This window comes from Nipponia nippon, unplaced genomic scaffold (assembly GCF_047370975.1).
Source record: "Nipponia nippon isolate SJK-2023a ecotype South Korea unplaced genomic scaffold, ASM4737097v1 scaffold_19, whole genome shotgun sequence".
In the NCBI taxonomy this organism is placed as follows: domain Eukaryota; kingdom Metazoa; phylum Chordata; class Aves; order Pelecaniformes; family Threskiornithidae; genus Nipponia; species Nipponia nippon.
Window position 1 is genome coordinate 8,644,946 of NW_028262335.1, and position 19,877 is coordinate 8,664,822.

A 19,877-nucleotide genomic window follows, 5' to 3' on the forward strand; every position below is an offset into this window, starting at 1 on the left:
CCCTGCCAGCCTGCTCTTACCTGATTGCAGTTACTGCTCTCACTGGGGAGGCAAAGCGCATCGAAAACCACCAGAAAAGGAGAAATGCAACCTTGACTGAAGCCAGTGCTAAAATTTGACATTAATTGGCATCCGACTAATTGCCAACAAAATCAGCTAGCAGCAAGCAAATGGACTGGGTCAGGGAAGAAGTGGGAAGCTAAGTGGGAAAGGTGATGCTGCTTTTACTCAGTGTTTGTGAGCTACACAGTAATAATAAAAAAGTTTGTTTTCTCAGCATACTTTTCATTAGAAAGCTTCTCACTGCTTACAAAGTTCAAACCTAAGGATCAGAGCACGTGAAAACGGCCCTCTGCCCTCTCTGTCCTGGCGATGTCCAGCGAGCCCGCAGCCCTGACGTCTGGTGTCCTGCTGTAACGGCCGCACAGGGCTCCTTCCCCGAGGCTCCCCACTGTAGCTACAGCCTTCATTAACCCCGCGGAAAACGACAATTTCTGTAATGCCAGACCTCTGCTCGGTCAGTGGACTATAGATTCCTTCTCTGGGCATTTTAGAAGGTTTTGTTATTTTCTTCCTGTTTTCCAAGAGACTTAATTTTTAAAGAAAGGAAAATGAAGAGATTTTTGAGGTGAAACATAAGCTTTAAGTGATGCTCTCCGAAGAGTAACCCAAATCCAAACCAGCTTTTCAGGGGGGGAAAAATGCTGTGGCATGAATCTGAGATGCCTGTCAAAGCAACCTAGCTCAAATTAAATCCTTGTCTTCTGCAAAGGTTTCACACAGTTTGGATGCTACAGAGCCCCAGGGTCGCTGGTGCAGCCCCTGCTCACGCGGTAGGGCAGCAGTTCTTGGGCGCAGCACCGGAGCGTGCGTCCTCCCGAGCCCTTCGTCTAAGAGCCGCGGGCAGCTGCCGAACCCTGCAGCCCCCCAGCCGCCCCACAAAGCTGGAGCTTGGGTGTCCAGCTCTGACGCCTCTGAGAGGAGACTGCACAAGGTCCATCGCCATTAGCTATTAATACACAGAACTGGCTCTACTCAGCTCAAGAACAGTAAAACTGGGGTTTGGGAAGATATTATAAAGAGTAATAAAGTTTTTTGGTCTGAATTTAAACGACTATTCCACTGCTTCCCTTCAGCTCTAATCTGAAACCGTAGATAATTTACCGTCCAAAAAAGTTAGTGATGTGTTGAATAAACTTCTTCCTTGCACCCCATTACTCGTACTCAGTAATTATACATCTCCTCTCTAAATGTCTCTTCTTCCCCCTCTGTATTTTTCACCCTCTAAATCTCTGTAATGACGGAGGGCTGTCCCCACCCCAAGCCCCGCTCTGCCCCGTCCCACCCTAGCCCGGGAAAGCGGCCAGTCCTTCCTCGCGGCCCGGCTGCAGAAACACCCAGCACCTTCACGGCACACGCTTCCCACGGGACCCGCCACGTCCCCTTTTTCCTTCTGGAGCCTCGCTTATCTCCTCCTACAGTAACAGAGAGCTTTTTGGACGTATACTGCACGATGGTGTGACCAAAATAAAGCTTCCCATCCTTCGCACCCCTGATGGGAGGGCAGCAGCGTCATCCCCCGAGAAATCTTAGGTTTGTGTCTTTGGAAATAACGCAACTGTGCCATTTGCCAAACCAAATTCAAACTCCGGTATGAGCGCACAGAGGGAAGAGGCACCTCCTGGGCAGCCGCTCTGCCTACTGCCTGGCTCTCTGATGGAGAGTTTGCAGGTTCTGGTGGGGACGGGGTGCCTTCGGTCCTCAGCCTGTGGAGTCGCGGGCTGCGCCTGCCGCAGCAGCTGCGTGAACGCTCACGGGGGAGAGGAGCCAGAGCTTGCTCACAGCTGTGTGAAATAGCAGGGCTTTTTCTGGTTTGACCTGAAACGCACTGCTAAAAAGAAGGAACCACAATGATGGTGTGTCGGGGCATGCTCTGGATCCGAGAGGATCGCTCTGCCCTGCCCAAGGGACAGCAGCAGCTTGTGCTGGGGAATGGGAATTGTTCCCACTCCGCCGGACACCTCAGGTGGCCCTTGCCCGGCCATGCCCAAACACCAGGGTCCGTCCTGCAGCCCAGGACCGCTCTCCCACACCCTGCACAGACAACAGAGCACAGAGAGAGGAAAGAGGCAGGAGCTGCATTTCCCAGCGGGACGTGTGATGGAGGAAGGGCGACACATTGGCCCCAGGGACAAGGAGGGGGCAGGTCCGCTGGCCACCCCCAGCAGCAGCAGCAGCATCTCCAGCCTGCCCAGGCGTCACAAGGCTCGCCAGCAAGTGATTCACCCGGCAATACAAACCGGGAGGCAGCAGGAGCCTCCTCTGGGGCCAGGACAGAGCATCCCTGCAAAGGGTCACGTTGCCCCTGGTGCACGTCTTGGCAGTACAAAGATCCGAAAATCTACACGACACTTTGCCAGATGCGGTTTGTGGCATGCCGAGCTATTGGAGAGCTGACAAAATCTGGTTGAAATTAATATGCCAAAGAAAGAAAATTAGAAGCACACAGGCTTCTCTGCCGAGGAGGGTGGCTGACACTGAGCAACCCAGAGCCACGCCAGGATGGAGCACGCCGAGCCCACGTGCCTGGGCACTCCGCCGTGCCAGCATGGATAGGGCAGTGGGTACCGGCCGAAGCCCACCGAGACAGACACAAAAACCAAATGCAGTGAGAGGCTGGGAGCAGGACTTGGCTCATTGGGGAGGGCAACTCCCCTGCGGCGTATGGAGACTGGAGTTCACGTCCTCATCCGCAAGGACACGGGGCTCACCCGAGAAACAGCTGATGCCCTCATCAGCCTCTTCCCCAAACAGAAACAATCCATCGGACCGCAGATACCGGCTACGTGGACCAACAGCGGTAACGCTTGTAATCGAACGTTGGGAAGACGAACACAAGAGGAGGAGGGTGCGAGGAGATGGCTGTATTTAAGTGCACTCCCTGACCACGCACAGGTCTTCGGGAAGAAATACTATGATTTATCTCAAACAAGAACTCCATGTCAGAGGAAAGAAAGTGGCAACAGCAGCTCTGCAAATTACTAAATATTTGGTACAGAGGCAGTTTATCTCCTCTGAAAGGCTGAGGAGGAGGAGATGGATCCCAGCTGGAAGCGCAGGCAGTAGATACGCTGCTAAGGTTCTCTCTGTCTGGTCGAACAGCAGTGCCAGGCTTTAATCCCTGCGGCAATTAGCCTGGATTACAGAGCAGGGCTGCAGGAAAAAGGTTAATTAAAATCCATCAAGATGAGCATGTGTGGGATTTAGCGACTTTATCTTTCTGGTACCAGTTTGTTGAAGCTAATTCAGCAATATTAAGAAGTAAAGAGCCTGGAAGGAGACGAACCAACAGAGCGGCACGCTGGATGGCCGAAGCCGAATGCTCCTGGGTAGAGGAGCACAGCGCTCCCGCTGCTGCCCTGCACTACAGACACGGATTAGAAACTTGGGGCGCAGAATGGTGCCGGGACATGTTAGAAGGAAAAAGCCCTATACATTACTTCGTCTCTTGCGTGTATTGCACAGCCTCTAGCACGAATAACCTGGAGAGCTCGGAGGCCCTGTTATTCCACACTCCCCATGTAGAGCGTGCAGACAGGACTCAGCAATGGCAAGGTCCAACAGTGCAAGGAAGACATGGGAGAGGACGATGTCTTATCCCCCCTCTGCTAACTCAGAAGCCTTTCCCTCCTCCAGGATGAGGGCGAGGAAGAACGGTGCCTGCCTCAGGCTGGTCTCGGCTTGGAATCTGAGTGACTCACGTGAGGAAAGCAGCAAGGTCATCTGGGGCGGTCAAAATGCCTCCACACCCTCAGTTTTCATCGTGCTGTAAAACAGGCATTTGGGAAAGCCTTGAAGGCTCTTGAAGAGCTCCACAGAGTTGTCCGAGCTGGCATTCCTTCCGCTGCAGCCTCTCCTAGACAGACGGGAGATGCCCGTAGCTTTCCCACGCTACCTGTGCCATCCTCAACAGCAGCAGTTTCCAAAGGCACTTCAGGAACAGATGCATTGGTTTTACAATAATCTGATGAAGTGAAAATGTATCAGGGAGCTGTTTTTGCCTCAGTCGCTTGCTTTGTCCTCAGCTCACCTTTTTTTGCCTTCAAGCACAGCAGCTGGGAGAGTCGCCCAGCTCTCATTTGTGCTCACATTTCTGTCTCTGGATGGTGCTGGCAATTAGGTATAGAGCGGAGCAGAGGTGCACGTAACAACAAGCAGGCAGCCTGCCCTTGACTTGCTGCTACACTCGGTCTCTCAAACCTTCTTTCGCAGCTTGCTTTGACCCCACTTCTCTCTGCAGGACGTCATTTCGACTAGAAGACGTACCTGCGCGGAGACACGTCGGCTTGGTCCCCGCGCCGTGCTCTGGAGGCTAACCGCACCCAGGTAAACACGGGCACGTACCTGGCAGCAGTACCGACTGGTGGAAATGCAGGCCGCTGCTGAAGGAGCTCACAGGCTCACGGAAGCCATATAATCAAAGCAAAGCCACTACGCTGTTTTCTGACATGTTTTAGAGGACCACGGAGAAAATATCGAGGTACCAGGTCTACTTCACTGTGACGATTTAATGGAGGTCCCCAGCAGAGCGCAGCGCTCTCTCCTGTCAAGGTTAGCTGTGCGAGGCCATAATCCAGAGCATTGCAATTAGCCACTCTGCACTAACACACGGATCCAACAGAGCGCTGTTTGTACACAGAATGCGTTTTAAGGCACTCAATGAAATGTACGCCGCTGTTACACAAACCGCCTCTCCGTACAGTAAAACTGCCGATGAAACGCACATACTGCAGATCGTTGCGCTTGCTTTGCTTTTGCAGCTGGCTGACGAAGGAAACACCTCTGCGCAGAAGCAAGCGCTGCCTGGCCTGGCAAATGGGAACGCGCTTCAAGTAAACCAGCGTGCGGTACCGTAAAAATCATATGATCGAGAGAATGTCTGCTGCTACCTGCCGAAGAGAAGCCCAAGCAGCAAAGGAAAAATCATCAACCAAAACCGCAGTAATATCCAGTTTAGCAACGCGTCTATGATCGTCTCCTCTGCCTTGCCAGCTGCAAGCGTGACGCCAGCTTCCCACCGTCCAGCACCTGCCGTCCGACCGCTGCCGCGTACCTTGGGGCATCCACCTGCATGCTGGTGGGTGAGGGGCTGCGGAACAGGGGGCCATCTTCAGGGACCTTCCCCCCAGCACCTTGTCTCGGGTCACCTCTCCTGAGGACCTACTTCCATTCAAAGGCAGAAATTACGGTTCCTGAAAAGTTACCTTGTTTCGTGTATCAACACCCGCAGAGCAAGGTCCGGAGAGCGCCTGTGGCAGTGCAGAGAAGACAGCAGTTGCGAGTGCTCCGGGAAGATTCGAGGCCAAAACCCCAGCCCTCTGCTAGTGCACATCAGCGACTTGCACCGAAAAGGCTCGTCCCACCGGAGGAGAGAACGGAGGTGTTCACCCGAGCCAGCCTTTACCCCTCTGTCTGCCGGTTCTGTCAAAGGTACCGTTCAGGAAAGGTATTCCATGCTGCAACATGTCAAAAATTCACTTGTTTCCAGAGATGGAAAGAGAGCAGAATATTTTTTTTCTTGTCTTTTTTGGTTGTTCTCAGTCGGGTGGGCCTGAAGGCTGCGGTATGTTGGACTGGGTTTATTTTATTTTGCAATCTGCACCTACTTCTTTGTAAACTATGTAAGAATATTAGACATCTTGGAGGAAAGACATATTTAGCTTATCTGCCAGATTTTGGCTTGCAAACGTCTGGATATTCACCCCTTTTCTGAAGATGAAAAAACCCACGTTCCTGGACAAAGAGGCTTAGAGACCTCACGCTTTTCAGTAGATACGTTACTTTTTTCCCTGGGTTCAGAGCACTTGCAAGAGTAGCCAAAAGGCCTGGGTGAAGGCGCTTTGCTTTTCTGCTTGAAGCTTTAAATGACATTCTCCCTGAACATGAGAGAAACGCCTCAGCCTTGCAGAACGAAAGATACCTCACCCGAAACTCAGGACAGAGCCGCGAGCGTGCGCGAGCTACCTGTCCGTGGAGCCCAGATAAGCAGAATCAGGATCAGGTGGATTATGTGGCAGGGAAGGACAGGCTGGAGTTCATATTCCAGACACAAAGCTGGATCTCAGGAGCTTGTCTTGGAGAAGTCATATGAGCTAATGTAGTTGGATGGAGATGGCAAGCGCGAGCTGAGTTTGAGACAAACATCTGATCTATAAATAACAAAACAGCAACTCACCCCATTTCCAAAGGTCTGGCACATCTCACAAATACACTGATATCACTTTTATAACCGACTGCTTGGGGCATTTACTTATTAGGATTATCTCATGATGAGATAATGCATTCCTTGATGTCTACATTATTCACAAGCATCCAAAGTCTTTAGTGAACTTCACATATTCTCCATTATTTCCTAAATCTTCAGGCAACCACAAGCTTTATCTGCCGCTAAGTCAGCTGAGCACATAGAGGAGGAAACAGGGATGTGGGGGGGTGCGCGTACTCGCAGACCTCACACCTCGCTCAGCGTCCCCATCTACCATCACACATAAGCCAGTGCACACATAAACGTCCAACGAAAGACATTGCAAAGCGGCAAAAAAGTATTTACTGCCTCCTTGCAGTGCCTGACACAGTGCGGCAGAAAGCGCAAGTCTCATAAGTCACAAACAAACAAAAAACCGTAAACCTCTCGATGGCAGGGAAGAACTGACAGGGAAGTCCTTCACCCTGCGGTATGCTGGAACCTCCAGCCACCGCCTGTTAACGCTGCTGGCTTTCCGAAGGCATGCTGACATGCCGGGGTGCCATCGACAGCAGGCGCTGCACGTGTATGACGGGAGCAGAGAGCGACTCCGTCCCCTCCACCTGCCCGGTGGGGGATTCAGGCTGGCCAGGCACTGTCCACAGCGACGGGCTTGGGATGCCTTTGCTGGGAATCGGCTGGACCAGCCGCTGGGAAGCCTGAGCATTTCAGCGCAGAGAAGTAACCATGAGACGACTCCTCTGGCTGCACCCACCGGCTGTAGCCCGCATACTCCCCCGCTCCTGACCCCAGTCACTGCTGCCGGAGGACTCCCCTTATGCACGAAAGGACACTGAGTAACACCGAGCTCTGTCCTTTGCGAGGCTCCGCTATACAATACTCACGCGACTCGGGCACAGGCAGTCTTGCAGAGAGAAAGGCAGGGTTTTTTTTCCATGATAAAACAGTATAATATTTCATGTATTTGCCCTGGACTGGGGTGAGATCCTTTGGAACTGCAGAGAAAACTAATCAACGTACCCTAACAAAATGTATACGTTTGTTTTTTAAAGGCATATTGCACAGTAGCTATCTTTAACCAAGCCACATAGCTGCACAGCAACTGATGGAAAGAAAGAAGAGTTTCTTTCCCCCTCTGTCAGAAGTGACTTTTCCGAGTAACAAACCCACCAGAGGCAGACTGTGCCTACAACAAAGCGAAGCGACGATGCAAACAGGCAAATGTATGGCCAGGTCACCAGTCTGTGACTTCAGTTGCTGCCAGCCCGGGACTCCCACCTGGCAGCTCAGTTATCTGCCGCAGCAGCAGCAGCAGCAAAACCTCTCGGGCTCGCCGTGCAGCTGGCAGCCGAGGAGGAGAGCCCCTGCAAAGGCACCAAACCCAGCAGCCGAGGAGGAGAGCCCCTGCAAAGGCACCAAACCCAGCAGCTGAGGAGGAGAGCCCCTGCAAAGGCACCGAGCCCGGCTACGTACCTGGCCTCAGCTCGGCGTGGCCAACTCCGTACCCCGCGCGCCCCAAGTAACAGGGGTAGCAGTTTCTCCAGAGGTAGTGGTAGTGATTGCCAGCGGTGCCTGGGATGCCACCCAAGAAGCCGAAGCACCACAGCAGCATCCAGAACTGCCTCTGCTCCTGTCCCATGATGGAAAGCTGACAGGCATTCAGACAGAAGGCAAACAAAAAACCCCCAACCCCACAAAACGCGGAGTCCCGCAGCACGCCGGAGACGAAACGGTGCCGAGCTGCAGGAGCCGGGGGAAAAAAAAAAAAACGCAAAGGAGCCGCCAAGCGAAGGGAAGCCGGGGGGTGCGCGGAGCTGCGCGGGGCGGCGCGGAGGAGCGGCTCTGCCCGCGGCCGGGCCCGCCCCGCGCCGCCCCCGCAGGTGAGGCCGAGCCCTGATCGCTGCCGGCTCCCCCGGGACCGCTCCCGCCTCCCCCGGCATCGCTGCCGGCTGCCCGGCATCGCTCCTGCCTCCCCCGGGACCGCTGCCGGCTCCCCCGGGACCGCTCCCGGCTGCCCGGCCGAGAGGCCGCATCCCTCGGGAGGAGCCGCGGAGGCTGCGGGCCGGGGCCGGGGCTCGGCTTCGGCGACCGCCGCCCCCGGGGAGGGAGCGGGGGTGCGGGCTGGGCTTTCCCGGTTCCCGGGCGTGGAAGGCGGCTCAGACAGTGCAGGGCACGGGGGAGCGTGATACCCGGGGTGCTGCCGGGGGGACGGACAGAGAGCCGGCTGCAGCACGGCCCCGCAGCAGCGGGAGCCTGGCGCTGTCCCCCTTCGTGACCCGCCCGAGGGGAAGGGGCGGCCGCTGGGGATGCAGCGGAACCGCGGCAGAACCTTCACCATGAAATAAAGCCGACAAACATGCCCAAAACATGTCTGGCGAGCGATCAAACAAGGTCGTCGGTGGCCAGGCTCTCCCACAGCACCCGAGAGCAGCCCGGCATCGCTCTGCCCGCGGGGAGCTCGGCCGCAGCTGCTGGGGAGCAGAGGGCGAGAGCAGCCGCACAGGCAGAGCCGCCGGGCACCGAGCCTCGTCTCCCACATGCAGGCCCGCTCTGGCCAGTGACCCCTGCGAGTGGCCAGGCCCGGGCCAGGCACGAGGTTGCGTGCACAGGCTGGTAAAATCCAGCTCCTCCACAGAAAAGCAAGGGCCTTGCGAGTCCTTAACTCGCAAAAAGGAAAAAAAAAAAAGAGACCTCCCCCTTAAACCTTCACGGGGCTTTTCTTAAAATAATGAAGAAAAAAAAAAGAAAAAAAGAAATCTTCATCAACAAACCAAAGCTGAAACGAGGAACAGCCACTGCGGCTACTCCAAAGAAAACCATCGTATTACCGTTTCCTGTAAGATGGAGCCTAGAATTTTATTTTACCTTTTTCATTAAGCAAGAAGTAAGAGTAGCTTATTGGATTTTCCAAAGGCAAGCTCAACAGCCTCATTTAACTTTCTGGAATGTTTTGAAACAATGTGCTTGCAGGGTTGAGCTGGGGGAGAGCGGGGCCTGCTACTTTGAGACATTTTAGCAGTATTATTTGGCTGTAGTAAAATTCCAAATTAAAACTTGTGGTTTAGACTGCAATGAATAGTATTCCATGAACAATTTTGAAACACAGAGAGAAGCTGAATCCAGGAAGAAAATAACAATTTAAGGCTATTGCTGCAGCGGTTTCCAAAGGAAGGTGGACCCGAGTCACGAGTCCCCTGCGCAGACGGTTCCAAGCAAGAGCAGCTTCCTAACGTTTCATGGACCGCTTCAGCTCATCTTAATATTCACCCCTTGCAGCAGTCCACATGCTTCTCATTAATATTTTGAGTTTAACAAAAATATCCGACCCAAAAATTTGTCAGTCGCTTTGTGGAAAAAAATGTAACCTTTCTCAAAGATGCTGCAAATTTTTTAGAAACAGTCTGCAGAAGGAAAAATCAGTGCACGCTGCTAATGTGCCACAGCCCGCCTGCTGTTTAACACGCACCTTCCTCCCGCTGCCCCGTAGGTCTGCCAGGGTTCCCCGAGGAGATGCTCGGCACCAGGGGAGAGAGGACACGGGGCAGGAGAGGGGAAACGCTGGAGGGGTATTACGGAGAGGCACCAGAAATTCCACCTGCACTCCCCAAGTGCCGCGATGAACCGGCTGCCCATCGCATCGCTTTGCGCTGCGCCCCGGGCGTGCCGTCACACGCTGCCAGCCCGCTAGAAGCCACTTTTCGATCAACCAAACTTCACCCATTTAAAAATAACGCGTTGCCAGGCATTGTGAGTTTTCACTGCTGGCCCGGATCGGTTCCTTGGGAACGCCCCCTCCGAGCAGCGACACCGCGGCCATTACAATGGCTCGCGTTGGCACTTCTGTAAACGTTTCCAGTAGTGTTGACATGCAAAAACGAATGTTGCCACAGAGCTATGAAAAACGGTTTAGACCGACTTCCTCACTTCAGTAATGTTATTAAGACATTGTCTATGTTAAATTATGCTTGCCTGGAATGCAGATGAATCACAGGGAGCGCAGCTCTTCAAGTGACTCCCTGACTCCGCAAGCACCAACCAAAGGGACCTTTCCACTGGCTCCGCGACCGGGACGTTCCTCCCACCCGGGCACCCGCAGCTCCTGACAGAGCGCCCTTGCTCCTTGCACCGCAGAAATGACCGCTAGCACAGCTGCTGGTGCTCAACAAATTATGTGACAAACGTGTTCAATCTCATATTTTTGTAGACTGCTAAAAAAAAAAAATAAAAAATGATGAGAGGCTCAGGCTTTTCCGAATGGCTCTGTGGTATAACACATGTATCAGAAGTACACCAGGCTTGAACATCGACTGAATCCTGCTTATGTCATAAGTTATGCTTGGCCAGGTTTGAGCCAGCTCGAGCTTCCTTGTCACCTAATTTACTTCAGCTGATTAAGTACTAAGAGCCGGTTTGAGTACGGTAACACATTACGGTCAGCAGCAAATCGTTACCGCTTCCCGTGGAGGCAGCTCGGAGAGCACTACCATCCAGAGGAGTTCTTTAAACAGGGACGGAGCTGGACCGAACCCGTAACTCTCGTGGAATTTCATTCAGATTCAGGCTTAGCATTAATAAATTCTTGTAAGAACCCAAACAAGTTGCAGCTGATGATGTGGCACTTCACAGTTCAACGGCGTGTTAAGCCCCGGAGTTAATTCATCCCTGCACAGGCACAGGTCAGCCAGCTTAGGTAAACATGAGTGCTTGAATCTTCATCCAAAAATTACCCAAGCCCCAAACCAAGTTTCTTCTGACATTTTAAAAAGGATTCTACAGTTAAAAGGAAAGAGCCAAATGGAGAATAGGAAAGCAGCCCAGAAAAACGCAAGAGGTGAACAGGGAAGGGGAACGGAGATGAACGGGCGGAGGCACGGGGTCTGTGACCCCGGGGGTCGGCACCGTGCGAGCCGTCACCTCGGCTGGTGTGCAAGAAGCACGCGGCACACGGCTGCCGGGGGAACGAGCCGTGCAGAAAGATCTACGGCTGCTGGCTCGTGTAGCTGCGCGACGGAGGGGCGAGCAGTGGACGTGCGCTTAACCATTCCTGCTTCAGCATCTTTGACATGCTTCGCCCTTCCATGGAGGATGTTTGACCTGTTTAGGGTTAGCTTTCCACCCTCAGCTACCTGGGGCTACCGTGGGCAAAGTTTTCATCTTATTCATCAATTTTGACCAAAGAAGATACCACAGGAACAGCTTAGAGGAAGAAACGGGAATGAGTACAAACTGGAAAAGCTGAGAGCTTTTAGTTTTTCCAGCTGCAGAGTTTGAACTCCCTCTTCCAGTTGGGAGATGGCTCATTTCAAATGAGCCTCCTTGATCCATTTCAAGGGGAATTTAAAGAGGGGAAAATTCCCCTAGTCTGGCGCTCTGTAATGGCACCTGGGTTAATTGCCCCATGGCACTGGTACATACTAGTTCCCGGAACTCCTCATCAGGCTAAGGCTTGTCTGGCACAAATCCCAAGGTCATCTACTCAAATGGTTTCAGAAGCTGAAAGAGGAAGGTTCATCACCTGCAGCTGGGCTCAAAATGACAGCTACCCCGCTAACAGACGATCACGGTTTAGGGAGCCACTGCCCACTTCTGTCTCCTGACAGTCTCTCAGCTGAGGCCAGGGAGAAGTCCGGCACTGCCTGGATCAATCCGTCTGCATCGAGGGGAACTTCAGATTCCAGTCTGGTTAGCCATGACATCCTGGCTCCGTGGACCAGCAGCTCGGGCGTTGTGCCGTGCTGTAACGTTGGCTGATGAAGAGTCAGATAAACTAACGGCGCAGGAAATTTAACACATACCAGTCACGGGCTGCATGCTGAAATCTATTCCAGACAGATTTTTGAACCCCTCTACATGTGCGTAAGGAAAACGTTAGCTGGTAATTAAATGAGCGGAGACCGCCATGTGCTGAATTGGGTTTATTACACACAATCCAGCAAAAATGTGAATTTTCATTTAATTTTCCAGCTAATGTCCTTGTCCTAAGAAGGCTGTGAAAAGTTCAGATATGCTTCTCTATGTGAAAAGGCGCTTGGAAGGATAAAATAAACAACAGTTTGTGAGAATCATATTTTAGAGGTTTGGTTTATGATGCTTTCTGGGAGCTCTGTCCGCTGCATACTTGGCTGAGCTCTCTCCATCACGCCTATGCCCAGTGGAGAGCCCTGTGCATATCAACTCTTCTAGAAGTGTGCACAAGGGGCCTGGTTTTCTGCAAAACCTCCTACAGCAAAACCAGAGAGCTGAAGGTGAAGGATGACTTAGTACCACTGCAAAAATGAGCTCCTTTCCCTGGGACGTAACTTAAACCTGAACTGATGGTGGCCAATGGATCTAGAAAAGGGGCTTCCACGTCTTTCAGGTCCCTGACATTATCACGTCACATTGTGTAGTGGAACCTCAAGAAGATGTTGTTCAAATGGGACTTGAGCTCCCCTAGAATTTGCCATACCTCAAAAATTGTTGTAGAAAAGCGGTTTGTTTCCCGTAAAAAACCCAACGCATAATGTCCCCAAACCACTCTACACACAGCTCTTCCACTGGAGATAAATTAGAAATACAGAAATACTTGAGAGGCTCATGGTTACAAGGATAACCAGCCTATACTCAACAAAACAGAAACACTCTACAAGCACCTAAGTCAGCTGTATGTTATTGATACTGGTAAATCATATAAGAATTAGTAGTGCCTAAAATATATTTCCTTGCAACGGTAGGTCACTAGCTCAAGTTCAAACCACGTAAATAAAGATGAGAGCTGGTACCACCCAGGGACTCAGTGCCAGTACTAAGGGAGCTTGTCAGACAGATCCCAGATGGGTACAAGAGCGAGGTGGCTCCTGTCCTGGCAGCAGCAGCCCAGGACTGAATAAATCCAAGGGAGGATTTTCTTTCTAACCATAATCCCTTTAGCTTAGAAGTGAACACAGACTGGAGAGGCAAACACTGCTGCTGCTACTGCCCGTCTGCCTATTTCATGGATAAGACCGAGCCAGGAATCATCCTGTAAGGTACCAGGCAAGGTCTGAGCCAGAAGCGTGCACGCACACGCGTGCACACACGCACGGACACGTGCCCCGGCCCCGGCCCCGGCCCGTGGTGGCCGTTGCTGGCAGTGGGAAATGGCAGAGCGCGGGAAGTAACCGGAGGGTCCTGCAGCTCGGAGGATGTCACCTGTGACCATCCCTACTTGTCGCTGTGTCTGACAAGCGTGCCAAGCTCTGGACAGCCACACATTTCAAGAACTACTTATATTTCTTTGCAGCGTTGCGGGAGAACACAGACACTTGTTTTAAGATCCCAGTCATCAGCCAACCAGTCAACACCCTGGCATAAAAGAAATTCATTTTTTTGCCCCTTGCTCCTGCAATGGTATCCCCCACCTCCCACATTTCTACTGAGAGCGAATCAACATAACTTTAACCAATTCTGGGCAGGAAAAGCAGCGAGCTCTCCCTGAGCTATAATCGCTCTCTTTCTGAATAGAGGTTAGGTTGGGAAGTCCTTACGTAGCCGAGACTCAATTTTTTTCTTCAAAAAATTTCCTACCTTAGAAGCAAACACTGGGTCCCGGTGGCTTCCTGCCTCTCCACACAAAGCATCCTGCTGATGTTATTGCGTAGCTATTTGTTTAGCAGATACTTCAAAGAGGAGGGCTCCGAAGAGGCCAGCTTGGCATCGCTCCGAGCCAGGAACGAAGTCACAAGGGTGAAGCAAGTAAACTGCCCGCCTCTGGACCCGCGACTCGTCTTCTCGGGCCGCCCTCGGGAAAGGCGCAAGGCCCAAACCCTCCTGTCCAACACGGAGCCAAGAAAGGGCTCCAAATATCTGACCTCATGTTTTGAAGCCCAGGCTGCTTTATTCTGGCTCCATCAGGACTTCGATCAAGAAGAGCTGAATATTTTGCAAACTGTAAACATTAATCAGTGCCTTTTGTCTTTTCTAAACTCCCCTGTCTGTACAAACACGGGTCTAATCCCGTCCACTTTTCTCCATGCGTGCATTAGCATTCAGGGTATTTGGAGAGAGTTTCTCCTCTGATATAAAAATAACAAATGTAAGAAGTGGGGAGTACAGCAGGGTCCACCCACTATCACAGTAGCAAGACTGATGGAGAAGTACAAACCACGGAGAGGTTAACTAGCACCCGCTTTGCCAGTGGGTAGAGATTTACACTTGAGCAAAATGGGAGTATATGAGCGACGTGGCCCAATGCAAACTTTAGTCTCAGTTAATTTAGGGCTTAATCTTGCCCATGCTCTTTTGTTGTGTGATGAAACCTGCAGAAGAGCAAACACACGCAGAACGAACGAGGAGCTGGAGGAGGACGACGGCACTTACTGCACCCCTGTGCACCCCGACACCGGCTCGGGCGAGGGGGAGGAAGGGAGGTGGGCCGCCATCTCCAGTACAACGAGGGGGAGAGAGGGGGCACGTGCGGGCTCTGGGGGCACAACTCACGGCAAATAATTCCACGAATGTATGCACAGGGATTCACATTGTCTCCCCTAAAAAAAAAAAAAAAAGGGGGAAAAAAAAAAGGGTTGTTTGTTTCCACCAAAATCCTGAACCTCTTAATCATCTGGGAAGCTAATCCTCATCAGGGGAATTCTGGGGAAACTGAAAATATTTTAGCTTGGCTAAGATAAGGGCAGAGCTGTTTATTTCACACATCTCTACAGTGGTACAGAGCCAGGAAATACTTTTCAGTTATTTTCAACAAAACAAGACAAATGTACCAAATTGGCAAGAAAGTGACATTTTTCTGCAGAATTCTTTAATGTCCAAACCGATATCCACAGAAATGACTCTTTCCCAGTTTGTCAGCAATCTTTGTTAATTATTTTGAATACTTTTGGACTTCTCCTAAGCAAACCAGTGCCGAAAATATGTTAGACCTCCACCACAAAACACGACCATCCTAAGCAATCAGTAGAGTACCCTGCAGCGGGCACTTTAACGTGGCACTAGGGAATATGCGAGCTTCAGCTTTCTGGTCTGCAGGAGCCCAGTAAAGGTGTCAGTGAATCCTGGAACTGCAATATACTCAAAAAAAAAAAAAAAGTATTTGTTCTTGGCTCCAATAAGCAAATAGCTTTTTGCATTTTTCTGACTTGCAGCTCCAGCCGACTCGAACACGCAGCACTTGCGGAGATAACGCCCAGGGAGAAGGGGATGGGGAGTCTACTCAGTGCACTACAGTACAGATTCAAGCTGTAGGAGCTGAAATGGCCATACGATGCAAGGCTTGCTCCGAGTACTATGCTAACACAAATCCCATCTAGTATTTTCATTTTACAAACACAAAATTGCATCTTCTCTTCCACTTTGGTTTGAAAGTAGGAGATTTAAAGTGGAAGACAGGGAACAATATAGACTCCGAAGAAGAAATCTCATCTCTTTTGAAGCAATAAAACACCATCGACTTCAACAGGGCCAAGATCTCACCCTGAAAACTACACTTCTCTCCAGGCCAGGCTTTCCTGCTATGACCGGCATGTATACCTCTAAGCGTGCAGCAGAAAGAGCACTTTCTCCGGATGGCTGAACAGCACCAGGAGGGTGCAGGATGTGAGAGAGGAGAGGGGAAACCCGAAAGCCTCTCCGTCAGCACAGCGGTCGCGACCACGCCACAGCCCCGGCCCTACCTGCGCACGCCTTCCCGTCCTGCTCCAGCCGCAGCCCCGCCGCGCACTTGCAGTAGAAGCTCCCGATGGTGTTGCAGCACTGGGACTCGCAGCCACCGTTCCCCACCTCGCACTCGTTCACGTCTGGAAGAGAGAAGGGGGAGCACAGCTGAGCTTCTGCTGCCAGACCGAGCTGCCATACTGCCAGAGAGGAAAAACAATTTTATTACAGCTTATTTTCCTATTATTAAATTTGCAGTGCCAATAAGAAAAAAGAGCGTTAACCAGTACAAAATGATCCCCCTCGTTATGGGCTCAAACACTTCAGATGTCACTACCCAAAGGATTCCTACCCTGGATGGAGGCCGGCACTCGCACGGATAAGAATATATTCATTATCACAACACGATGCCTCACTCCGTAATGGCCATTTTGTTCATGAAAACGAGAAGACCAAATTTCTCTACATTAAAAATCTGTTGGTTTACAAGTTTTAGTTTCTTATCTTAAATCAGAGGGGTAGAACTACTACACTTCTCCACTAAAATTCCTTCAAATAAACCTGCACAAGTTGCCTGAAGAGTATTAATCCAGAGAAGACTAAACTAAAAGATTGTAAAAATGAAAACATCCCCATAGTACACCTTTTCTACTCGTTTGTGTAACTCAAGTCCAGAATAAGTCACGTTACCCTACAGAAGCCGGAGGTTTCTCTTCCCCTCAGCAGAGCATGGGCCAGACCTTTAAGGAACACAGAGGACCTTTCTCAAATTACCTTTAAATAGAGTGAATGACTCATCTCCAGGTGAAAATGGAGGAATCGCCACCCGCCTTGTTTTCCTTATTACCTAAACATGGGCTCTCTCCACGCCTCAGTTCAGCTCCTCAGATTTAACAACCGGGGACCCAAACCAGCCGAAAGCTGTATTTGCCCTCTAACTCCGAAGCAGCATCCTCCCAAAAGTCCATCCAGAAGCTATGAATAAGCACTGGAGATGCTTTCCCTTCAAGCATTTTCACACCTCACCAAAATACATGATAGCTACTTTAATTAGTCCAAAAATCCCAGTCTGCATATGGTGCCAAGGCTCCCAACGCATCAGCTGGCTCCGTGACCCCAGACGAACAGACTGGAATCTCCAGAAGCTGCGGGCAGCAGCCCAGCGGCACCAGCTGCCCAGGCTTTTCGGGGAAGCGTGGGCAGAGGGACCTGGCCACGGGGAGCCTCTCCCACCGCCCGGCTGCAAATCCCTGCTCCCGCGCAGACCGCGCAGCCTCAGTCCCTGGGAGAAATACGAATGCGCAGCCAGGGACGTCAGTCCCTGCCGCAGCCTCGGGAACGCCTGCTGCCTCCAGCACGGCAGAGGGAACCTTGCGCCGCAGCAACGTTGTTAGGCCATTTCATTATTTTCAGTTACAGATCAAAATCAACCCCAGATTAGGAAATGCCAAGTTGCAGTTAGACGTGAAATATATGAGGAGGCTGCAAAAAGACTGATCAGTTGTTGGCAAATTCTTGACATTTGGCACTAAGCAAGGCACTCTAAAAATGTATTTGTGCTTAAGAAGCTACTTTTTTTTCTCTGTAAAGAAGCATTTCCATCTTAAAAGTAGAAAAATGGACACAAATACTGTTTTAAGGCATTTGGTCTGGATGGAAGAATAATGAGCTGTAGCTTTGCCAAAAATGCATGCTTCAGCCATACTGTATGCCGTACATTTCCTTCTGCTACTGCAGATAAATCTTGGTTTTCTTTTGCTCACCCAGAGCCGACAGAGCTCGTGGTCTGTTGGGAGCCAGCCCCACTTCCATCTGCTCTTAGCTCTGAGCCCAGCTCGAGCTCCGCAGCCTCTGTGGCCAGACGCAGACAGAATCCCCCGGGGAGCAAGGCTAGGTCGGGCACACACCGCAGGAGCCCACGCAGCCCCCCGCGAGGCAGCCAGGCCGCGTTTACTGCAGGATGCTACAGAGAGGGAGCCCGCTGGACAGCCATCGACCTTTGCACGCATTATTAGCATGTCCCACTGAAAGAAAAAATAAATAGTATCGACGTGAGCCATCACATTATGTTTTAAATTAGTGGTTCGCAAACCAGGGACTGCAAAGTAGTGCAGAGCGCCTGGGTGCCGTCCACGCAGCCACGCGAGGATGGTGCTGCTGGGGCTGCTCTCGCCTGCCGGGTGAGGGTGCATCGGCGGCGAGCAGCTCCGTCCTGCTCCCTCCGGCCGGGGAGCTGCTGCGTCAGGCACCCGCTTCCCACACAACACGCGGCTGCAAGCTTGCTCCACATAACAAGCGCACCTGAAGCAAGTTGCTGCTGTGAGCGCCACGTGAAATTTCACGTTAGATGCAAAGAAAGGTGGACATTGAGTTAGGGGGGCGGCACGACGCAGCACTCGCGTGCACAGCGCTTGCTGCAGGTGTGACTGCAGCAGCCAGCAGGGACAGGGACAGGGACGGGGATGGGGACAGGGCCAGGCAAAGCTGCTACCGCACCGCAGGCATCCACCGCAGGCTCTCTGCCGGCAGCGCTTCCCCCGCCCACGGAAAAGCTCTTTGCAGAGGCATCCGTGTAGTGATGCTCTTTATTCAGTATAAAACAGGCACTAGATCACTCCTGCGATAACAACAATAAAAGGTAGCTGCGGGTAGTGCGCAAACCTGTCAAGCCATAAAGAATTAAATGTATGACCAGCCAAGAATAGAGTCAGAGGACAGTGATCAAAACAAGGCCGATGTGATCAAAGAGACCCACCATTTAATTCCCTCGGCCTCTTCTAATTCAGTCCTGTCTGGGCTCAGAGTTCCCTAACTTCTTCTGAAACACCAGACAGTGCAAGTTTTGTTTTACTTTTCAGAAATTCTCAGACCTGCTAGAGCTTAACGAAATCCCCAAGGGTTTATGTTTGCTTAATCCTCCCATCGCAGCACCCCGCCGGCGTTAGGAGACCCACGGTTCATTCCGAACGCTTTGTGCAAGAGGGAAGGGCTACCCGGTGGTTAGCAGGAGGGCTACCCAGCGGTTCCCTCGTCCTCGCTCTGACAGCAGATTTCCACTACAGGTGTTAAAAGTATGAATTCAATGGCTCCATAAATTTTAATTAGATTTTCATGTACTGTAACTGCCTAAATGCAGTATCCGTTTGAAGAAAGGTGTGTTACTGTCACAGCTGTAAGAAGAAGAGCTTTTTAAACCAGTTCTGGAAAGTAACCCTTCATCAGTTAATGGCTTTCCTATTTTCACCAAAGGTCTGGCAAAGCTTATACGTACCGTCCCGCTGTGAGCTGCTTTGAAGCCAGACGCCAGCCCTAGCAGCTACGCTAACAGCCGGCACGACGGACCCTGCCTTACGTGTTGTAAGAAAAGCGATCCTAAGTGCTGTGAGCGACGCTCACAAATACAAGAGAAAATTCTTGTTCCTGCTCTCTCTCTTGTTCCTATAACCACTATCACACGGGTTTTATTTACACAAACAGCACCGGTGGTTAGACACGTTGATTGGGCGAGGCAGTATTTCAAAGAGATGCTTACGGACTTGTTACGGAGAGCAGAGGGGGAATTAGGAAATGCGACCCTGTAGGATCTTGTAAAACTTTGAGAAGGCTTATGAATTTGAAAACCTGATGTTTTAGAAGCTAAAAGGGCAGCTGGAGGCAATGAAACATCTGTCATGCTGAGTTAGGCAAGGAAAGAGGAGTAAGAAAGGCTTATCGGTTTGAAGGTCCGTCCACAACGCAAGTAGCCTGCTAGGAGCATCCAGGGAGAAGTTTATGATCCAAAAATTTGTCCCAGTCCTGCTCATCCTCATAATGTTTCATGGTTTAATAAGCCTCTTGCTCGGCTTCCCACACAGCAACACCTTAAAGCTGCGCCTGTGGCATCAATCTGTCGCTGTGGAGGAGACCTTTCTGAGGCCATAAATCCAGATTACGGCCTTACGAAGGACAGACAGAAACCATAAGGGGAGCGGGAAAGACATCTTAAGCA

The 19,877-nt window shown here is 51.4% G+C and overlaps 1 protein-coding gene across 5 annotated transcripts in view; it reads right to left on the reverse strand.

Annotated features, from left to right (window-relative positions):
- Positions 1-19,877, reverse strand: part of MEGF6 (multiple EGF like domains 6) — a 109,459-nt gene that overhangs the window by 42,726 nt on the left and 46,856 nt on the right. For 3 of the 5 annotated variants that reach the window (XR_015704288.1, XM_087755324.1, XM_087755323.1), the window contains exon 5: positions 15,910-16,032. The exons of 1 other annotated variant lie outside the window; for it this stretch is intronic. Coding sequence is in view for 3 of the 4 variants with exons in the window: in XM_087755324.1 (XP_087611450.1) it covers positions 15,910-16,032 (123 nt within the window). In the remaining variant the exon portion in view is untranslated. Of the gene's footprint in view, positions 1-7,738; positions 7,990-15,909; positions 16,033-19,877 lie in introns of those variants that run through there. One more of the 5 variants, XM_087755326.1, reaches the window with a different exon arrangement.